The sequence below is a fragment of the Sturnus vulgaris genome, chromosome 4 (assembly GCF_052056855.1).
Source record: "Sturnus vulgaris isolate bStuVul1 chromosome 4, bStuVul1.hap1, whole genome shotgun sequence".
Taxonomy (NCBI): domain Eukaryota; kingdom Metazoa; phylum Chordata; class Aves; order Passeriformes; family Sturnidae; genus Sturnus; species Sturnus vulgaris.
This window is the reverse complement of record NC_142246.1, coordinates 550,242-571,506: the sequence shown is the minus strand read 5'-3', so window position 1 is coordinate 571,506 and position 21,265 is coordinate 550,242. Positions and strand designations below refer to the sequence as shown.

Sequence of the window (21,265 nt, the reverse complement as noted above, 5' to 3'; positions counted from 1 at the left end):
TCAAAATGAACCTTTCAGGCTGGATTTTGCTCTGTTTCAAAGCAGGTGCAGATTCCAGGCACATCCTAGAAATGCTTCTGGGTTTCACCTGTGTGTGTGCTTGGAGCTCTCAGATACTGCTCAGGGACATTTTAATTGGTTTTTGCTCAATGGGGCATTTTAATTTTCCATTTTGCTTCATGGAAGGAGGTTCAGGTTCAGGACAGCTCCCAGGGGCTCCAAGGTTGGATCCAGGCATTTGGGGGGACTCTGACAGGAAAATGGTGCTGGGAGAACATGGGGACACCTGGGTCTGCTGGGGTACAGGTGTTAAAAGAGGAAAAATAGTGACAGAAATACAGAAGCATGGGATGGTTTGGGTTAGAAGGGACCATAAAGATCATCCAGGGACACCTTCCACTGTCCCAGAGTGCTCCAAACCCCATCCAACCTGGCCTGGGACATTTCCAGGAACCCAGGGGCAGCCACAGCTTCTCTGGGAAACTTCCTGATCCCACTGGGTCCCTGTATCCCAGTTTATCCCAGTGCCCTGTGATGCCAGACCAGTGGAGGCCAAACCTGCAGAGGGAGTCAGGAGAACACAAACAACAACTGGTGTCACTGGTGTGGGTCCAGTGTGACCCCCGGGAGAGTGAAAACCCAGCTGGAGCTCCAGAGTCTTTATTCAACACTGAATCATAAAATAGCTCTTTACACGCTTGGCTGGGGGTTGTTTCTCTGTAATTCTTGAAATACACATTGTTTACACTTGCCAAAGTTTCAAAGCAACAACATCAAAGTGCGTCTACAGGTGAGAGTTCCAACCAAAGTGCTAAAAACACGGACTCCTGGCCAGAGCTGGGCCCTGCTGCCAGCACACCCCACATCTTCCCCTGCCCCATTTCCAGCTGCTCCCCCTTCCCAGGACAAGATCTCGCACCAAGGGCCCGGTTTAGCATCAAGGGACCAGGGGATGGGGGGAAAAAAAGGGGATGTTTGGTTCTCCAGACACTGGCACATCGCTGCAGAAAGACTAAAATAGACCTAAATTTTATATAGAGTTAAAAAAATAACTTGGGAGGCCACGGGAAGCCCTGGGGAGGGGAGGTCGCTGTACAGGGCCCCTCAGCCACCACTGTCCAGGGCTGTAGGGAATGATTGCAGTTCCTGGATTTATATATCTCTATTTTCTGCACTGATTATCTCCTCTGATTATCTCGAAGCAAACTGTGCATCGCCCCTTCCCTTCCCAAAAACTGCCCCACACCATTGCACCCACTTGTCCCCGGCCCCAACCTGCCTCGTTCCCCTCCACGGGGCTCAATCCCGAGGCTGCAATAGAAAATTCCTTTTTTTTTTTTTTTTTCCTTGCTTTTGGGCAGTTTTCCCTCCTTGCTGCTGCAGCAGCTTTTCCTCAGTGCTCTCCCACCTTCCCCAGGGATTATTTTGCCTCCTGCTGATGGGGAAGGTCCATCACCACCTCACAACACCCTGCAATATTTCAGTCACAACAACTCGTCTCTGCTTCCCAAAATCTCCCTGCTCCCTGGGACTTTTCCCTTTTAAAGCACTTTCTCATTTGGCACCAATTCCCAAATGTTTTTGCTCCACCCCAACCTGCTGCTTCTCACCCCAAAATGAGGCTGAAGCAATATTCCAGCTCCTGGGCTGGGGCCTCCCCTAAAAGCTGCAGGAAAATGTTTGTTAACCACTTTAGGAGCCATTCCAACACTTCTCCTGGGGTTTTTTTTTTTGTTCTGTTTTCCCTAAATCCAGGCTCTTTTGGAAGACCCAGACAAGCCCCTGCCATGGCTGTGCCCTTGGTGGCAGCAGGGACCAGGACACAGGGCAAGAAGAGGGACAAAGGTTGTAAATCCTCAGATTTCAAGAACAATTTTGGGCAGAGCCAGCCTGGGGGCTCCCATTTCCCTCAATCCCCGACACCCCGGAGCCCCGAGGCAGGAGCTGATCCCAGAGCATTCCTGGGGCTTGGAGTGACAGGTAAGGAGTGAAATCCAACACCAGGGACACACAAAAATCATGGATTTGAAACAGCTTTGGGCTTTGGTGATGTTGTTCCTCTTGAAATCCCTGACCACACCCAAACTCAGGTGAAGGGCAATGCTGGGAATGTCAGCCATGGGGAAACTTTGGGAAAATGCATTAAAAAAGGAATAAATCTCCCCAGAACTGGTCGTGCAGGAGCCAGGCTCAGAACTGCTGTCCGTGCAGCCCCTGGCAGCTCTGGCCATCACTGTGACCCCAATGCCCCCAATCCTCTCCCTGGAGCCGTGATTTTCCTGGGGGTTGTCATCACAGAGCCCCCCTGGCACTTCTCACAGGGGGCTGAGCTGAACGTGCTGTGTGGTTTGAAGGCTCTCCCAGCAAATTTGGGGTTTCTGTGTTTTTCCATCGCTCCCAGGGGAATGGGGTGGAGGTGCCACGACCCAGGCAGTGAATCCAGGGCCAGGAGGGGCCTCCCGTGGGGATGGGGCCACACACCACAGGGAAAGCAGCAGGGACAGGATCCATCCGACACCTCAGAGCCCTTAATGAGCTCGTTAACAAGCTGGGCAATTAGGAGCCACCAGGAGGGCCCTCATCCCACCACTCCTGTCACTGTGCCAGCCGCCTTCATCCCCAGCTGAGGAGGAGGAGGAGGAGGAGGAAGGGATCCATTGAAGGCCAAGCAAAACAGGGAGAAATCCCCACTTTGCATCTTCTAATCCTTGAACCTGCTCAAGGCCTTGTGTCATCGGAGGATTGTTGTAGAAAGGTGGCTTTGCTGAGCTGGATTTTTCGGGAATCTTCCAAAGCCCTGCTGGCAGCAGAGGGATGGGGATGGCACAGAGTCACCCACGCTCCAAGGGCAGCACACACACAGCCACTGAGCCCACAGAAGGCTTCTCTGAGAGTCCTCAACACCTCCCCTCTTTCCATCACCTCATCCTCACCTTCCCCAGGGCCCCGAGGGGCCGGGAGAGGCTCCAGGCACCGGCAAACCCCGAGCCAGGCTTGGGCCACGAGAGTCTTGAAGCATAGAGTGTATAAACATGCTGAGTATATAATTTTCCTTTAAAATCTTCTCGTTTCCTTCTTCTCTTTATAGAAATAAATACGGGATTTGTTTTTGTTTTTAAGGGAATTTCCCAAGTCCCTGCACTGTGGTGGTGACATCTCCACTGGGCCATGCTCCTGGCTGGGGCCGGGTGGTCCCCGGGGGGTGCAGCTTTGCTGGGTGGTTTTTTTGCTGGTCGGGGCATCCCTTGCTCCTCTTGCCCCTGGATTTGGAGTGTCCCAGCCTCCCCGGGGTGGAGGTAAAGCCACGCTGGGCATGGCAGGGAGCTGCTCCCGGTGCTGGGGAGCTCACCCGTGCTGGGGTGCAGGAGTTTCTCGCAGGCATTTTGGGGCTCCCACGTTTTGTGCATTCAGGGACGGCCTTCCCCTGGAAAGCTGCGTGGGAGGGGCAGCAGAGGTGCTTCCCTCGGGGGCTGTGGCCACAAAAGCCTGACCCTGTTCCAGAGCAGACAGAGCAGGTGGGATGGAGGTGGGGGAAAGGTCTCGAGGTGGGGCTGGAGATGATGCAGGAGCTGCCTCCAGAGCCCCACCAGCCTCATTTGGGGGTGATTTTCCTTCCTCTGGGGATCCCCACGGGCTGTGTGGCAGCCCCAGCTGAGGTCAGCAGCTCCTGTGGCAGAGATGAGGGATGTGGTGCTGGATGTGCAGCCCGGTCCCTCCTGCGGGGATGCTCCAATGGCTCCGGGAGGGGACAGCGCTGGGAGGGGTCCCCTCACAGCCAGCAGGCACCAAACCTGCTCCAGAGAAGAGGCAAAAGCCCCAAATCCACTTTGCCAGTGGCTTCCTCTCGGCTCAGCCCGTTGGTCCAAAGCCACGGGGCTGGGGCTGTGGGGGAGGCCGGGGTGTCCCCAGGGCTGGCAGGGCTCTGATGGGTGTCCCCAGTTCCAGGGACACCTCCTGGCACCTTCTCCCAGGGTGGAGGATGGAGATGCTGACCCTGCTGGATGCCTTCTCCTGTGGAAAAAGGATATTTTGGGGATGATGACGTCCTCTTGCAGGCAGAAGAAAAATCAGGTTTAGAAAATGGTGGCTGTAGATAAGGTCAGCCAGGGCTGTCGCTTGGTGCTTTCCCCAGGATGATTTCAGGATAACCTGGCCAGGGTTCCTCCTTCAGGCTGCTCAGGAGGGCAGTGGGATGGCAAACGTGGCTGTCCTGTGCCATCTCTGTCCACATGGGACAAGTGCCCCCGGATGGAGTCTGGCTGTGGCTGGTGGGGACAGGAGCCTGAGCCGAGTTTCCTGCTGGATGAGGATTTTGGAGATGGTTTATTGCCTTGGCAGGAGGGTTGTGGTGGAGAGGAGGTGAGGCTGGAGACCTGTGGAAGAGCTCCCATCTCTCCTGGTGTCCTGTGGCTCCCAAAGCCCCCGAGGTGCAGCTCTGCCTTGTGCTGCTGGTTCCTGGGAGTGTTTCCCCAGGTTTGGGTGCCCCTCTGTCAAATCCAAAATGAAAACGAGCAGGAACCCCGCGGGAATGCTGGGCTCTGGGCAGGAGCAGCCCCTTCCAGCCCCCTCCATCACCCAGGGACAGCCCAGGGCTGCAGTGGCCGAGCCCAGATCTCTGCCAGGAGCCCCCAGAATGGGCAGGGCCATCCTCGAAAGATCCCCCAAAACAGAGTTCGGTGGAAAAGCCACCCCCAAACACAGATCCTCAGCAAGGAGCAGCTGCAGGGGCTCAAAGCCATCTTCCCTCCTGGGAAAGAGCACGGCCCTGGCTCTTGGGGCAGCCAAAAAGTGTCCTTGAGTAGCACCTTGTCACCCACGGGACGGCCCCGAAGGCTGCGAGAGTTTGGGGTTCCTTGTGCACGAGCCGGGGTCCCTGTCCAGCCCCGGGTTTGGTGTCAGGGCCTTCAGCTCTGCCAGGCAGAGCAGGGAATGTGCTTTGGGCTCCCTGAAGGGCTAACAGCCTCCTTCCACCTTGATGTGTAAGATCTTGGAGAAGCCAGGTCTTTTCCTCAGGGCCTGGAAGAGGAGCAGGCAGTGGGGTTGGGAGGGGAGCAGCAGTGCCAATGATCCATGATGGGGACAGGGAGGGAGAGGGGAAAATGCCTCAAATCCTGCCACGGGAAAGAAAGGGGCAAGGGAGAGGGGAGAACACCTAAAATCCCTGTCTTGGGGAAGAAAGGGGCAAGGGAGGGAGAGGGGATAACACCTCAAATCCCTGCCACGGGAAGGGAATGGGGACAGGGAGGGAGAGGGGAAAATGCCTCAAATCCCTGCCACGGGAAAGAAAGGGGATGAGGGAGGAACGGGGGAATCCCTGCCACGGGAAGGACACGGGGCAAGGGAGGGAGAAGAGGGAACATTTCTGATCCCTGCCCCGGGAAGGACATGGGGAAGGAGAAGAGGGAACATTTCTGATCCCTGCCCCGGGAAGGACGCAGGGTTGGTGACACTCGTGTTTTCTGAGACTGGGGTCCTTTACCTGGAGTTTGTTCACCATTTCTTCAAACATCTTCCTGGCTTCAGGACTGTGGGGTTCCTTGAAGTAATCCACAATCCCCACCTGCACCACGATGGATTTCAGGTTCCGGCACACACCTGGGGCACAGACAGCACCTGCATCTCCACACCTGGGGACAGGCAGCCTCCCCACGGCCAGCAGAGACCCCAGATCCCACCCTGGGCTCCTCAAGTGGGTGGGGAATCCTCACCCTGAAGATGGAGGAGACCTGGCTCAGGTCTCTGCAGGGAGGCCCACGGGCTGTGGGATGGTTCCTGGCTGTCCTGTCCCAAACTGTCCCACTTCCCTGGGAATCCCTGACTCTGCCATGCACAGGGCTGGGCTCCCAGCAAGTCCAGCCACAGCCACCCGAGCTGTGAGCACCAGGACAGACCCTCCTGAGCCTGTGAACCTCCTGCTCCATCCATCAGCACACGGTGTGACCACGCTCAGGCTGTCACAAACCTCAGGTGTGTCACCCTGGGGCACCATGGAGGGAGCATCTCCATCCTCCCTGTGGCCCAAGATCAGCTCTCCTCGGCCCATCCTTTTGGGGGATGCCGGATCCCCTGTTTGACACCTTCCCCCCGGAGCTCCCAGCACCTCCCAGTGCCAGCAGCTCCCGTGGGTGGGGCTGGGAGGGCAGCGTGCCCACGGATCTGGGCATCAGGGCAGTTCCTGATGGCCCTGGCAGGGCTACTCACTGTTGAAGTGCAGCAGGGCTTTGGGGGTCACCGGGGTGGACGTCAGCACCAGCATCTCCAGCCCCTTGAGCCCCTCCCGGCACACCTCAGCAGCCACCTCCTGGTTGATCTCGGCCACGTGGTCCAGCTCCAGCACCTGCAGCCTCATGCAGTTCCTGGCTGCGGGACAGAACAGCCCTGTCAGCACAGCCAGGGGAAGGGGGCTGGCAGGGATGGGGGCACAAGGAGGGGCAGGGAGCACCCATGGACCTTGGGGTGGGTGGAGATCCCGAGGAAGAGCCCCATGGAGCATCTCCCTGCCGGCAGCAGGGGCCCTCTGCCTGTCCCATCAGAGCAGGAGGGACGTGGTGCCCGGGGAGGGTTGGAGTCCCCATCCCTGCAGGGGTCCCAGGAAGGGCTGGAGGTGGCACTCAGTGCTCTGGGCTGGGACATTGGGCACAGGGTGGACTCAGTGATCCCAGAGACCTTTTCCAAGCCCAGTGATCCATTCTGTGAGCCCGTGATTCCCAGTGCTGGGCTGGGCACAAGGTGGGCATTGGGCACAGGGTCACTCAGTGATCCCAGAGACCTTTTCCAAGCGCAGTGCCCCGTTCTGTGAGCCCGTGGTCCCCATCAGTGCCTACCTAGCGACGCCAGGCCCTGCACACCGCAGCCGGCCCCTCCCACGCCGAGTGCCCGCAGGTGGGGCCAGCAGCGCCCGATCATCTGCAGGCAGCGGTTGCTGAAGCGCGTCGGCTGCTGGCTGGGGACAGCAGGGACAAGAGCTGGGGGTGGCAGTGCCACTCAGCCCCCCCAGGCACTCCTGGCAGGGCAGGGCATTCATTGGGAGCCCTCCCAGCCCACCAGCCCGAGGGTGACCCTGGGGGTGTCCCCATGTGAGCACCACCCTGCATTGGGACAGGGCAGCTCTGTGAGCCCAGGACCCCAAACCAGGACCCCAAACCCAAACCAGAGCAGCTGTGGCTGCCTCTGCTGAGCCCAGGACCCCAAACCAGGACCCCAAACCAGAGCAGCTGTGGCTGCCTCTGCACCCCTGGAAGTGTCCCAGGCTGGGCTGGAGTGGCTTGGAGCACCCTGGGACAGTGGGAGATGTCCCTGCTCATGGCAAGGGTGGCACTGGGTGGTGTTTAAGGTTCCTTCCAACCCAAACCAATCCAGGATTCTCTGATTCCAACCTTGGAGACCCAAATCAGGACCTGAACTCGGTTGCTTGCACGGATCAAAGCAGCAGCAGGGCTTGGCCCCTGGGAGCCACGGGCTGCTCCCCCAGGGCACACAGGAGCCACCAGCCCCGACACCCTGGTGACCTGCTGGGTGACACCCCTGGGCACTGCCACTGCCATGGACAATAGCCAGGCACTTTCCTGGGGCACAGAGCTGAGTGTCCTGCTGTGTGAGCCACCAGCTCCTGAGCACCCAGACATCGTGGGGAGGAGATGAGGCTCCACCAGCATTTCCCCCAAAATGAGAGCAGCTGCAGTACACCCCCCAAGCAGTGACACCCTTCCCAAAACATCCAGGCCCTCCAGGGCTGCTGCTGCTGAGCACTGAGAGCTCAGTCAAGCCTTTGATGTTCAGTGCCACCTCCCAGACCTGACACAGATCCCTTTCATCTCTGAGCAGCCTCCCTGGAACATTCCCGGCTCAGCAGGGAGGTGCAGACACCCAGCAGCTCCTGGTTTGCACAGGGAGGGGATGGGGCTGAGCTCCTGCTCTCACGGACTGGGCTCCAGGATTGCTGCTCATCCCATGGAGACCCTCCCCAGGGAAATCAGGTTCTGCCACCCAAATTCCCTTCCAGCTCAGTGGTGCCCTCACACTCAGCATGGCCTCCTTCCATCCCAACTCCATCCCTGGCACTGCCCAGGCCAGGCTGGACACTGGGGCTGGAGCACCCCGGGACAGGGGGAGGTGTCCCTGCCATGGCAGGGTGGCACTGGATGGGCTTTAGGGTCCCTTCCCACCCTTTGCCTTACCAGGGATGCAGAGGTGCGACCTGGAGGGAGATGATGTCCCTGCAGCCTGCTCCAAGGGCCCAGATCACTTCATGGCCCACGGGGTCTGTGGAGCTCCTGGAACAACACAGGGGACACATGATGGCCCCACCAGGAACAGTGCCACCCCCGGGCTGGGCCTGCATCCCCCAGGATGTGTCCCCAGGGGTACCAATGTGTCACTATGGAGAGCCCAGGACCTGTCCCCAGAGCAGGCAGGCACAGTGACCTGTGCAGGAAGGCTGGAGGTGTTCCTGTCTGGAATGGTGCCCATGGATGTGCAAGGTCAGCAGTGGCACAGGGTGAGGCTGCAGGTGAGGAGGGAGGCAGGGCTGGAGGGGAGGTTGAAGGTGGAAAATGAGGCTGGAGGTGCATCTTTCTCATGCAAAGGTGACAAGGGACTGGCTGGCACTGCCAGGCATGTGTCCCTGCAGGGCAAACAGAACCTGTCTCTGCAGGTCACACTGGGTTGATGTCCCTTGTCACCTGCCTGGCCTGGCAGGGGACAGTGCCAGGGGGTGGGAAGGACATCCCAGGCAGGGCAAGGGCTGCTCTGTCCCTGCTCTGTGGCTGTGCCAGGTATGTGCAGGTGGCTCCTGGCCAAATGTCCCTGCAGGGCTTTGCTGTGGCTCCTCCCTGGTGCAGGAGGAGCCCCCTGGGATGGTGCTGGACCTGGGCAGGGATTGGGGCAGGTGGGGTTTTGTCATGAGCTGGGGTGGAGCCCAGCTCCAAGGAGAGGTGCCAGAGATGCCACCAGGCCAAACAGTCCCCTCCTGTCCCACCACACCAGGAGCCATCCAGGGACTGAGGCAGCACTTCCCAAGTCTCAATGCCCCAGTTCAGAACTTCAGGCAAGCCTAAAAATAAGGCTGGGTGTTATCTTGAGAGCTTCACACATCTGTGCTGGAGCAGGGAGCCAAGAGCAGCAGGTTCAGCAGAGCGGGAGCCACAGGCACAGCTCAGGACGTGCCAGGAGCACTTGGGCTTGCTCTGCTGCCCTGGGAACAGCCAAGGGAGCAGCCCTGGAGTTAAACCCGGCAGCTCTGGGCTGTCTCCTGTCTCCTGGTGTGGGTCAGAGCCGGGGCTGAGCTCCTGGGGTTCTGGATGTGCTTTCCCACCTGGAGCATTGTCTGTCCTGGCTGCGTGAGGGGCAGGTGGACACCAAGGCTGGGGTGGTTGTCTGCAGGTGCAGCAGAGCGAGGATCATCCTCCTGGAGGGTGGAGGGAAGGCCAATCCTGTCTCCACACCTGGCCAAAACTAAGGAGAGGCCAGTGATGCCCTCCAGGACCTGTGACCTTTTCCAGGGTCATCAGGAGTCTTTGTCCTCAGCCTCAGGCAAGGTCTCCAAGCTGAATCTCAGCTCTCCCGTGGCAGAGCTGTTCCTCCTTCCAGGAGAGAGGGACCCTGAGCTGTTCCTCCCCATTGGAGTCCTCCATCAGGGGTGACAGCCAGGTGGGATCTCCCTGGGCGCCTCCTCCTCACTCTTCCCTACCACCAAGTGGTGTCTCCTTGCCAAGACCCCGGTCATGCTCCAGCCAGGATTGGATTGGTAATGGGATGATGGGAATGGAGCTGGAAGTGAAACACCAGCATGGGAACAGCCTGGAAGGGGACAGGAGCTGCAGGGACACCTGGCACTGGGGACACTGGGGCTGCCAGGGACAGCTGGCACTGGGGACACTGGGGCTGCCAGGGACACCTGGCACTGGGGACACTGGGGTGGGGCCACGGACAGGCAGGTCCTTGGCACCTGCACAGGTGAGCTGTGCTCTGCCGGGAAATGAGCCCAGCACTCCCCGTGGGTGCTCCCAGCCCTGTCCCCGTGCCGTGGCAGGCACTGGTGGCTGTCCTTACCGGTAGGTGACAGCCTGCAGGGCGCGGCAGTAGCAGCTGGCCAGCCAGAGCGAGCGGTCGGTCAGCACGTTGGGGCAGTGGGAGATGCGCAGGATCAGCAGGTTACTGCCCGTGGCCTTGAGCAGCGACTCCAGCCCTGCCTCCAGGCAGCCCCTGCCAGGGCCGAGCCAGCATCAGGCACAGCAGCCCCTGCTCGCCCTCCCGGTGGCCACCCCAGCAGGGTGACACGTCCCGTGGGTGTCCGTGGCTCCAGGACACCCAAACCCCACAGCGGGAGCTGGTGTGCACTGGAGTCATCGTGGAAAGGGATGCTGGGGCAGCAGCAGCTCTGAGGAGCAGCAGGGCTGTGGGAGGGGGGACACGGGGACAGAGGGATACGGGGACAGAGGGACTCACCGTGTGCTCTTCATGTAATCCTCCTTGCTCTCCTTCTTGCCCCGCTGGCGTGGCTTCAGGTTTTGGAGGGTGAGGGAATGCATCTGGGTGCACCACTGGGACAGCATGGCCAGGAACTGGGGCACAGGGGTGGCAGTCACTGATGGGGACACCCCAGAATGTCCCACACCACCCACCCTGGCTGTGCACTCACATGGCAGAAAGGTGTGAAGATCTACATACGAGGTGTCACGAATTCATGGGTGTGAGCACAAAAATCATGGGTGTGACCACAAATTCACGGGTGTGATCACAAAATCATGGATGTGAGCACAAAATCATGGGTGTGACCACAAAAGCACATGCAAACCTGTGCAGGTGTGAGCTCCTGTCCTCCAGCATTCACCTGAGCACCTACAACACCTCCAGCACCGGAGCAAGTGCTCACCTGTGTCCCCCACGACCATAATGGCACAACCGTGCCGGCCACCAGGGAGGTGCTGACACAGCTTGACCCTTCTGGAGGAAAGGCCGTGCCCCAGGCAGTGCCAGCCCTGCCCGTACCTTGGAGGAGACCCTGGCGTTCTCCAGCAGCACCCGTGTCCACACGGCCGGGTGTCGGGCCACGAACTTCCAGTCCTTGCACACCTCGGCCGCGCGCAGCAGGGTCTTGGTGTCCAGGTAGGTGAAGATGCAGAAGAGAGCCGCCCTCATCTTGAGGATCTCGGGGCTGATGACCTCGCTGCAGTGGCCTGGGCTGCCCCTCTCCAGCCGGCACACTTTGCCCCCGGCCCCCTCGGGCCTGGCCATGGGACACCCGGCGTCGGTGGCCACTGGTGCAGGGGGAGAACAGCGGGTAAGGGGAGCTCCGTCCCTGTCCCCCCGCTCCCAGCTGCCCCACCCTTCACCTCCCGAGTGCTGGAGTCTGAAAGCAGAGGCCTCTCCACGTTCCTCAGTGAGAAATCAATAAGTTGTAGTGAAAATTGAAAAACATATTCTTACATACCATGTGTATATACTTAAATACTGTAGTTGTTGAAAACAAGTTTCCGTGGAGGCTGCAGGAGCATAGTCTTACACAAAACAAAACTATAGTAAGAATATTGCTGACAGTTTTTAGATGGAACAAGGCAGACCATATGTGTAGTTTATACGTAACTGGTGTGCTAAGAAATTAGAATTCTAATAGGTTAAGAAAAAATGGTTCGAGTTCATGTTTTTAGCTTATTGGGTAATTTGTGTGTAGGAATTTAGGTATTGAAGAAAAAGTTGCTCTTCCCGCTGTCTTGCTTTTCTTCTCTCCTCACTGCCATCATCATTGCCCAGAAGAAGACAGGAGCTGCAGCAGCAACATCAGCCCTGCCAGGACCTCAACAGGAGCAGCTTCTACTTCCAATTGAGACTTTACTCCTATTTCAAACTCTATAACAAAAGCAGCTTCTAATTGAGACTTTACTCCTATTTCGAACTCTATAAGAGGAGCAGCTTCTAATTGAGACTTTACTTGTATTTCAAACTCCATAACAGGAGCAGCTTCTACTTCTGAGACTTGACTTGTATTTCAAACTCAAGACCAAAAACTTTTAGCATAAACTTTAACGCTTGTGACTCTGCTTTTCGAAACCGCTGTTCCTTTACAATGAACAACTTTCTATCAACAAATAACTGAACCAAACAAGAACCCGAGCAGCCCCGAAGGTGCCGCCGCGCCCTCACCCGTCAGGCGGCAGCTGCCGGGCGCTCGGGGCGCGGCGGATCCCGGTGCCTCCGGCTCCCAGCCCTCGGCCTCCGACTCGGTGGTGCGGGAGCCCACGTCGGACACGTCGCCCTCCTCGCCCTCGGTGCTGTTGCGGTAGGGCCGGCGGTGCCAGTTGTGGATGGCCTGGCGGCGCAGCCCCGAGCCCCGGGCGCTGTAGGGGTGGCCGTCGGCCGTGTCGTCCGTGGGACACGGCTCGGCGCTGTCGCTGTCGTAGCAGCCCGAGCTCTGTGACACGGCCTTGGCCCGGCTCGAGGCTCTGTGGGGACATGGGCAGTGGAAGAGTTGGTCTGGAGTTCCCTCATTTGCCTCACGGCTGTCACTGAGCATAGAGGTTATCCCAAGTGTGGACACACACACGTTTAGAGAGCTGGGGAATTCCAGCTTGGGAATTCTCTCCAGGCCTGGATTTCTCCTGACTCTCAGCTCCATTCCCAGGCTGACAAGCTGACTGCAGCTTCAGTTAGGGAGGAGTCTCCCAGGGTGAGAACACGGTGACAAACAGAGTGGAATTCATCATCAACATTAACCCCTGGTGTCTTTCCCGTGGGTGCTGTCCCAAGGATGTTTTTCCCAATTGTCCAATGAGCTCCTGTCCTGTCCTGTCTGCACTAACACACTTTAAATACGGGTTGTCCATACAAAAAATTGGCCTTTTTCCCCAAAGAGCTCCGTGTGTGTTGCTGACCTTTCTCTCTCTTTTCAGGCAGTGACCACAGCCAAGGACCCCCAGCCGCTTCTGTGCAGGAGTTCTGGCCTGGTGCAGGTGGATGCTGGCCCAGGGACTGTTTGCTGGTGTTCTGTGCTCGCTGTTCTGTCCATGGTACAGAGCCTTTGAACAGGTTCTGCACCTACAGCTGCCTGTTCTGTCTCGAGCACCTCACAATGGCCCATAAATCTCCCAGCTCTTGGCCAGACTCCACTCGCTTTGGAGAAGGACTATAAGAAAGAGACCCTCTGGGAAGACTTCGAGATCTCCCCACAGAAGACGTGTTTATTGGCTGGGACCACGAGGACCCCGGAGTCTCTTTGGCCAGACCACGAGGACATCCATCTCGTCTGTCGGTAGCTATTCCCCATTCCCCCCTTTCTCTCTCTTTACTTTGTTTCCTTTAACTCTCCCTCTATCACAAAACCGAGTTGTTGGCACTCAATAAGAGTCCATTTCTGCTTTGAGCAAACTGATTTGTCCCCTGTTGTTGTCTTTTGCACCCATTGAGATGGAGACGAACCAGCACCGCTCCTGTCTGTATGAACAGGGATCGTGACAGGGTGTCCGTCCCCTTCCCCTCATCCCATTAAAATCCCACAGGGGGGCAGGGATGGGCACTCACCCGGTGCTGGAGGAGGAGCGCTGGTTGGACACGCCGTAGGGACCGTGCACGGCCACCGCCGGCCCCGGGTGCCGCTCTCTCTGCGGGGACAGGGGACAAGAGGAGCCAACGTGGCACAGCCCAGCCTGTGCACGGAGCAGCCGAGGGAGGGGACCCCGTAACCCACCGGTGCCAGCTGCGTTCTGGGGGGACACCCTGGCCCAGTGGGGATGCAGAACAGCATCTCCAGCACCGCCCAGCGCCACGGGAGCACTGACCCACCGAGAAACAACTTTTCTTTGGGATCCCCCACCCAGGAATATCCCGTGGGAAGGAGATGGGGTCCCTACACCCAGGCCCCGCTCGGGCCCTGGCACGGGAGACCCAGGAGCGCATTTCTGAAGCCAGGGTTGTATTATGGAAGCTGCGGGTGCATTCCCGAATCCCCAAGCGCGTTCCCGAAGCCCCAAGTACATTCCCTAAGCCCCCGGTGCATTCCCGAAGCCCCAGGCACGTTCCCAAATCCCCAGGTTCGTTCCCAAATCCCCGGGCACATTCCCAAAGCCATGGACACTTTCCCGAATCCCCGGGCCACGTTCCCAAATCCCCAGGGGCGTGTTCCCAAAGCCATGGGCACTTTCCCGAATCCCCGGGCCACGTTCCCGAAGCCCCAGGCGCATTCCCAAAGCCATGGGTACATTCCCAAATCCCCGAGTGCGTTCCCGAATCCCCGGGTGAGTTCCCAAAGCCATGGGTGCATTCCCAAATCTCCGGGCACGTTCCCGCAGCCCCGGGCGCGTTCCCGCAGCCGTGGCCGTGCCTGTGCCCGCAGAGGTACCGCTCGGGCCATGGCCTTGGTGCCCGGGGTGCCGCAGCGTCCCAGGCTGCCGTTGGGGGTGGTGCCGCAGCTGCTGCTGATGATCTGCAGCTGCTTCTCGGCGCGGTCGGCGCGGTCCAGCAGCTCCTCGATGAAATGCTGCAGCCTCACCTTGGCGTTGGCCTCGCGAGCCGCCGTCTCCTTCAGGAACTGGTCGATCTGCAGCACCTCCCTGGGCACAGGGACACAGCCCAGGGCTCGCCCACCCATCCCTGCTCATCCTCCATCCCCCCCTGTGCCCGCTGGCAGCGCGCTCAGGGCTGCTCGAGCACACCTGGATTGTCCCATCCTCGGCCTGTGCCCGCCCAGGGGGCACCTGAGAGAGGCTGGGGCAGGACAGGGATGAGGGGATGATCCCAGCATGCAGGGGGATGTTGCCACCTCGTTTTAGGGGTGAGGTGACGTCCCCAGCACCTCGTGCATCACTCCCAGGACTGGAATCAGGCTCCTGAGCACGGTGGAGCAGAGGGAAGAGGATGGTGATGGTGTGACAGGGTGAGGGAGGAGGATGGCAGTGACATCCTTAACCCCTGCTCAGCCCGGTGGGTGCAGGGCCCCGGCTCCCTCATTAACACATTAATTAGCAAGTGTTTGGGAGCTCTGAGTCTGCTGAAGGGCTGTTTCCCAAAACGTGGCCAGCCCTGGCGTGCAGTGTGACAGCAGCTCTGCGACCTGAACTGACCCCACCCCAGCACAAACTCATCTGCTCCCCAAAAACCAGGGAAACACCTGGGGACACGGGCACAGACACCCCAGTGATGCCAAAACACGGCCCAAAACACACCTGGGCACCAAACCCCTGCACACAAATGTGCTCCATGATCAGCCAGGTGTGCACCAGGTACACACACACAGAGCTGCTCACACCTCCCCTCAGCATCCAGGAACCCCTGAAGATGCACAAACACAGCTTTGCACATCTGTCTGGGGCACACCTGACCTTGGACACCTGAGCACACACACCCAGACACACCAAGGTGAGCACAGAAACCCAACCACACACACCTGAGCACACCCAGACACACCAACCTGAGCACAGAAACCCAACCACACACACCTGACCTCAGAGCCCTGACCGTGCACACCTGGACACCAACCCCGATGGTGCACACCTGACCTTGGACACCTGGACACAATGATCTCCTCAGAAGCACAAAGGAAAAGGAGGGGGCAGCTCTTAGTGACATAATTCCCACTTCTGGCTATCAATTACCAATTAATTACCAATTAATTATCAATTAATTTCTCCCCAGCCTGCTGCTTGCACGCAGAGCCTGGGAGCTCTGGGGCTGCTCTGGGAAGGCTCCTGGAAGGGGCCCCAGGGGATTTGGAAGGCAAATGTGGAGCTGGGCAGCAGCTGTAAGGTGATGCTGATGGTTATCGTGGTTATCTCTCTCATTCCCATGGACTGGGTGGAAAAACACTCCTGGAAAAGGAAATGGAGCCCAGGAGCCAAAGGTCTCCCAGGAGGACAACGGCTTCACGGTGTCTTGGAGCTGGCAGGGCTGGGAAATGTCCCCACAATGTTTTCAGGGGAGGCTTTACCCATTAAAATGATTTCTGATGACTTCCCCACGTGCAGGGGAAAACCTCCTCTTCCCATGCTCTCCTTGCAACCTCTGCAGGGATTTTGTCCCTTGGGGTGGAGGAGTTCGGGGACTGACGGGGACAGTTGAGGGGCAGGAGGGTTTCTCTGAGGAATGGGAGGTGCAGGGGGTAGTCTTGGGGCAGGAACCCAGGGTTTTAGGTGGTAACATTGTCCAGCTTCCACCAAGAGACATCTGACCCTCTATTTACCCTGTCTAGCTGTCTCCAGGCCCTGCTCCAGCCTCATCCACGCTGGTGTCCTTAATTCCCTCACCACATATCCCCAAGGTGCCCCTGGACAGCACCCACCCCATGGGGCAGCCCCCAAACCCCTCACTGCCTGTCCCACACACGTGCCCCCAAACCTGGAGGTGTCCCCACGGTCCCCCTGCTCCTCACCCAGGACATCCCCCCACCCTGGGAGCTGTTTCTGAGCCAGGTCATTATTTTGGAGTCAAAGTCGTTCACAAATGTGCAGAGGATGATGGGAATCAAAGCAATTCCTTCAGGAATCCCAGCAGTGTTCCCAGCCCAGCACAGCCATTCCTGTCCCCCATGAACTCCTCACTGCCTCGCTGGACCCCTCCAGATCTGCTCAAAGTCCTGAGGAGCGAGGTCTGCTTTGCTTGGACCACACCAGTGGGCAGAATGACCCCGAGCTGGGCTGGAGGGACACTCAGGAGCAGCACTGGGATGGGCAGGGGGTGTGGGGTGGGGAACACGGGATGGAAATGAGGGTGGCAGTGCCACAAATGGAGCTGGTGCTGCTCAGGCTGCTTCAACGCCCTCTGGGAGAAAAACCTGGAATTTGGCACAGCCGCGGCAGGGGGTGGGAACAAGGTGGGATTTAGGGGTCCTTCAACCCAAACCAGTCTGTGACTCGGTGATCCCCAGGCTGGCCATGTCCTGGGAGCACTGGTGGCTCTGGGACAAGGTCTGGCTGGTCATGACCCAGCTGTGGAGGGGCCCAGCTGTGTGTGGACACTGGGTGGGTGGGAGAAGATGCAGAACCTGGTGAGGGATGATGATCACCAAGGGGCTGTGCCCGAGCCCTGGCCCTGAGGGTTTGCTGGTGGAATTGGGCTCCTCTGGACTTGTTTGGATGGGAAGAGTGCCCAAAGCCCATTCCACCCCCTACCATGGGCAGGGACACTTCCCACTATTCCCCACCGCTCCAAACCCCATCCAACCCAGCCTTGAAGCCCTGCAGGGATGGGACAGCCACAGCTTCTCCAGAACTCCCTGCCAGGCACCCCTTCCCTCCCACACCATGGCCGGGACAGGGACAAAGGACTCACTGCTGCTTCCTGGTGAGCTCCTGCTCCTTCTGCACCAGGTCCTGCTTGAGGGACGCCAGCATCTCCACGCTGACATCCACCTGGCGGGACAGCTCCGACGCCCGGTCCTCCAGCTCCTGCTTCTCGCGGCTCAGCCTCAGGCTCTCCTGCTTGGCCTTCTCCAGCTCCGAGCTCTTGCGGTCCAGCTCCACCTGGAGCCGGCCCACCTGCGAGGCGATCTTCTGCTCCACCTCCTCCGTCAGCTTCTCCAGCCTCTTGTCCACCTCCAGCTTCTCGAAGGCGCGGATCTTGAGGCGGGCCAGGCCCTCCTCGTAGGCCGCGTCCATGGCGGCGGGCGGGGCGGGCGCGGGAGCCACGGCCTTGCCGCGGGTGAAGATCTCGCTCAGCGGGATCTCGATCTCGTGCACATAGCGGGGCGAGGGCGACGACGGCGGGGCCGGCTCCAGCTCCTCGGCGGGGACCAGGTCGCAGGAGAAGCGCTGGTCCTTGCCCTGGAAGGAGGTGCTCTCAAAGTAGTCCCGGCGGGTGGCGGGGGCCAGCAGGGCCCCGTCGGCGGCCAGCGGGAAGACGGCGGCGTCGCAGATGCTGTTGGTCTTGGAGAGCACGTAGAGGGTCTCGTAGGTGTGGTTGTACTCCAGGTGGGCGCGCAGCGAGGACAGGCTGCGGAAGCGTTTGTGCTCGCCGCAGCGCGGGCAGCGGTAGGGCAGGTCCAGAGAGGCCATCCCTCAGCTCTGCTGCCCCGGCCCTCGGCAGGGCCCCGCTCATGGCGCGGCACGGAGCCTCCGGGGACGGGCTGGGGACACCGGGGACACCCCGGCACGGCGGTGCTGGATCCGCTGGGACATGGCGTGGGGACGGCCTGGGGTGGAACACTGGGGGGTGTCAGCATCGAGCGGTGCCGGGCGCTGGAAGAGATGGGGGTCAGAGATACGGGGCTGGGAGGTCCCCAAAAATCCCTCCTTGGTGCTTCTTCTGTGCCTCCATCCCACCCTCATGTGTTCCTCCCACCCAGGCACATCCCTTGGGAGGGCACGTGGGGCTAGAGAAGGTGAGAGCCCTGGGAAGGTGCAGGGCCCTGGGAAGGTCCAGAACCACTGGAAAGTTCCACAACCTTTGTGAAGACCCACGGCCCTTGGGAAGACCCACAGCCCTTGGGAAGTTCCACAGATTTTAGGAATCTCCACAGCCCTTGGGAAGCTCCACAGCTCCTGGACTCGATGATCTTAGAGGTCTTTTCTGACCTGGATGATTCTGTGGTTCTACAAAACCTTGGGAAGATCCATAATGGCCGGGAAGGCCTCCCGCCCCTCGGGAATGGCCACAGCCATCAGGAAGGTGCACAGCCCATGGGAATGGCTCCATCCACCCTGAGATTGTCACAGGAGGTGGCAGAGGTGACCCTTTGGCTCTCTTGCCCAAGCACCACCCAGTGAACCCCTGCTAATCAGGGATTTCCAAAGCCCAGGATCATCCCTGTGTCCCACACCAGGAGCAGGTGCTGGGATCTGCTGCAGGCAAAGGCTGACCCACTCCTGCTGGATCACACTCTGAAGCCTGGATTGGGATTGATCCCCAAGGGTTCCCATCCATCCCTGGGCCCCCCACACTGATCCTGGATTGGGATTGATCCCCAAGGGTTCTCACCCACCCCTGGGCCCCCACACTGTTCAATCCTGGATTGGGATTGATCCCCAAGGGTTCCCATCCACCCCTAGGCCCCCACACTGATCCTGGATTGGGATTGATCCCCAAGGGTTCTCCTCCATCCCTGGGCCCCCACACTGATCCTGGATTGGGATTGATCCCCAAGGGTTCTCCTCCATCCCTGGGCCCCCCACACTGATCCTGGATTGGGATTGATCCCCAAGGGTTCCCATCCATCCCTGGGCCCCCACACTGTCAAATCCTGGATTGGGATTGATCCCCAAGGGTTCCCATCCATCCCTGGGCCCTCACACTGTCAAATCCTGGATTGGGATTGATCCCCAAGGGTTCTCCTCCATCCCTGGGCCCCCCACGCTGTCCAATGCAGAGGACAGGGTGGCCTTTCCTGCCTGGGTGGGTGAGGGTCCCTGTGGGACCTGGTTCATCCCCCACTCACAAAATCCTCCATGGCACAAATTGGAGAAACCCCACCCTTGTGAGATGGGATAAACCAGTGAAAATCCAACCCAGGAGGCTGCCATCCAGCCTGGGGGGGCACAAACACACCTCAGGGCACAATATTTTCATTTTTCATTCCTTTGTCATTCAAACATGAAAACTGCAATGATTTTACCCCAGAACACCCAGGGCTCCCAAGGGTGGGAGTATCCCCTGCTCATCCCTCTGCAATATCCCACAAATGGCTCTTCCCACCACCCTCAAAGCCCTCAGAGCCCTCCTGCATCCCACAGCCACCAGTTGGTGAGCCCTGAACGCCACGGAACATCCATCCACGGCTGCTGGTCCCCAGGGCAGCATCCCTGGTGGCTCAGCATCCTCCCAGAGGGGCAACCAGGCCATGAGGCTGGGAAACCATTTTTTAAGGGAAAAAATCAGCAAAGGCAAGAAACCCGTGCAAGAAATAAAAGCAAGACGAGCCGGGAGGGTTTGGGACCCGCTTGGCTGCGTTTTGGGGTCGTTACCAAACACCCCCTTCCCACACTGACCCCACCTGGGCCACCACGGGCTCGGCCCGGCCGGAACCCGAACCCCGGCGAGCACAAAGCACGTCCGGCAACTTCGGCCGCTGCCGGGGGGATGAGAAAGCGCTTTTCCAGCGCAGGGATGGGGAATGTGCCGTGCTGCCTCAGGCCTGGATCCCTGCCCACATCCCCCGGGACACCCGGGCAGCCTCAGCCCGAATTTCCCCGGCTAAAATCCAAGGCAGGGTCCGGCCCAGGTGGATGGGGAAGCACCCGGAGCCCGCTCCTTGTCCTGGGCAGGTTCTAGCCCGGCCGCAAAACCAAAAGCTCTCCTGGCTCCCATCTCCACAGCAACGAGCAGGATTTGAGGGAATGATTCGTGGAGTCATTACTACGGCGGCCACGCTCATAAAACCCACAGGCATCCGGAGCCGGGAAACGCTCCCGAGCGCCGGGATTGCAGCATCCCCGGGCTGCTCCAGCGCCGCTACCTGCCATCCATCATGGAGCCTTTCTTCGCATTGTTTGACGATATTTCTGCCCTCCCCCCCTAGCCCCAAAAAACCCAAAAAATATCACCAGCAGGCAGCTCCCCTGCCTGGTTGAAGAGGGGGATGGAGAAGGGAGGCGGTGGGGGATGCTGCCGGCATGGAGGATGCTGGTCCCCATCCTTCCCCGTGCTGGGCGAGGACGGCTGGGGCTGAGGCACGGGGGGCTCGGGAGAGGTGGGCATGAAAATCCGGGTGGGTTTTTTGTCCCCCTCCACAGCCCCCGGAGCAGGGAGCGGCGGGTCCGTCCTCGCATCCCGGCAGCGGCTTTGTCCCCACTGCGTCCCCCTGCTCCCGGGGGCCCTGGGTGAGGAGCATCCTGGGGACAAGCCACCACCTCCCAGGGCACCATCCCCGCTCCATCCCATCCTCTGTAGCCCCATACCTGCTTCTGGTCGCCGAGCTCCCGCGCTGGGCTCCTCCGGCGAGGGTAGCATCTCTCCCGCTCGCCCGCGGGCCACCCCCGAGCCGGGGGGTGCGGGGTGGGGGCCGGAGCCCGCACAGCCGCTCCGCAGCACAAAGGAGGCGGCTGCGAGGGCTCAGGGCTGTGCCGGGGCGGGGGGATGCGGGGCACCGGGGATGCGGGCACGGGGATGCGGGGCAGGAGGGATGCAGCCCGCGGGAAGCATCCGGCTCCCTGCGGCCAGCACCTCCATGCCAGGCAGGCCCTGGGGAAGGAGGGAGAGAGGGTGGTGGCTGCGGGTGGGGGGAGGAGGAGGAGGAGGAGGAGGCGGAGGAGGAGGAGGAGGAAGGAAGGAAGCCGAGGCTGAAGGCCCCGGCGGGGTGCTGGGAGGGTGGCGGTTCTGGGCACCCTGGGGATGAAGAGTCCCCGGG

The 21,265-nt window shown here is 59.7% G+C and overlaps 1 protein-coding gene across 1 annotated transcript; it reads right to left on the bottom strand.

Annotated features, from left to right (window-relative positions):
* Nucleotides 1–644: 644 nt before the first annotated feature.
* On the bottom strand, nucleotides 645–20,896 carry FBXO41 (F-box protein 41). The gene is made up of 13 exons (XM_014891430.2): nucleotides 20,817–20,896; nucleotides 17,257–18,161; nucleotides 14,315–14,543; nucleotides 13,516–13,595; nucleotides 12,142–12,440; nucleotides 10,990–11,258; nucleotides 10,447–10,562; nucleotides 10,051–10,203; nucleotides 8,178–8,273; nucleotides 6,825–6,943; nucleotides 6,202–6,360; nucleotides 5,480–5,595; nucleotides 645–5,016 (listed from the first exon to the last, which is right to left on the bottom strand). The coding sequence occupies exons 2-13, from the start codon at nucleotides 17,976–17,978 to the stop codon at nucleotides 4,954–4,956; spliced, it is 2,421 nt and encodes an 806-aa protein (XP_014746916.1). The 5' UTR covers nucleotides 17,979–18,161; nucleotides 20,817–20,896; the 3' UTR covers nucleotides 645–4,953.
* Between the last annotated feature and the right edge of the window lie 369 nt (nucleotides 20,897–21,265).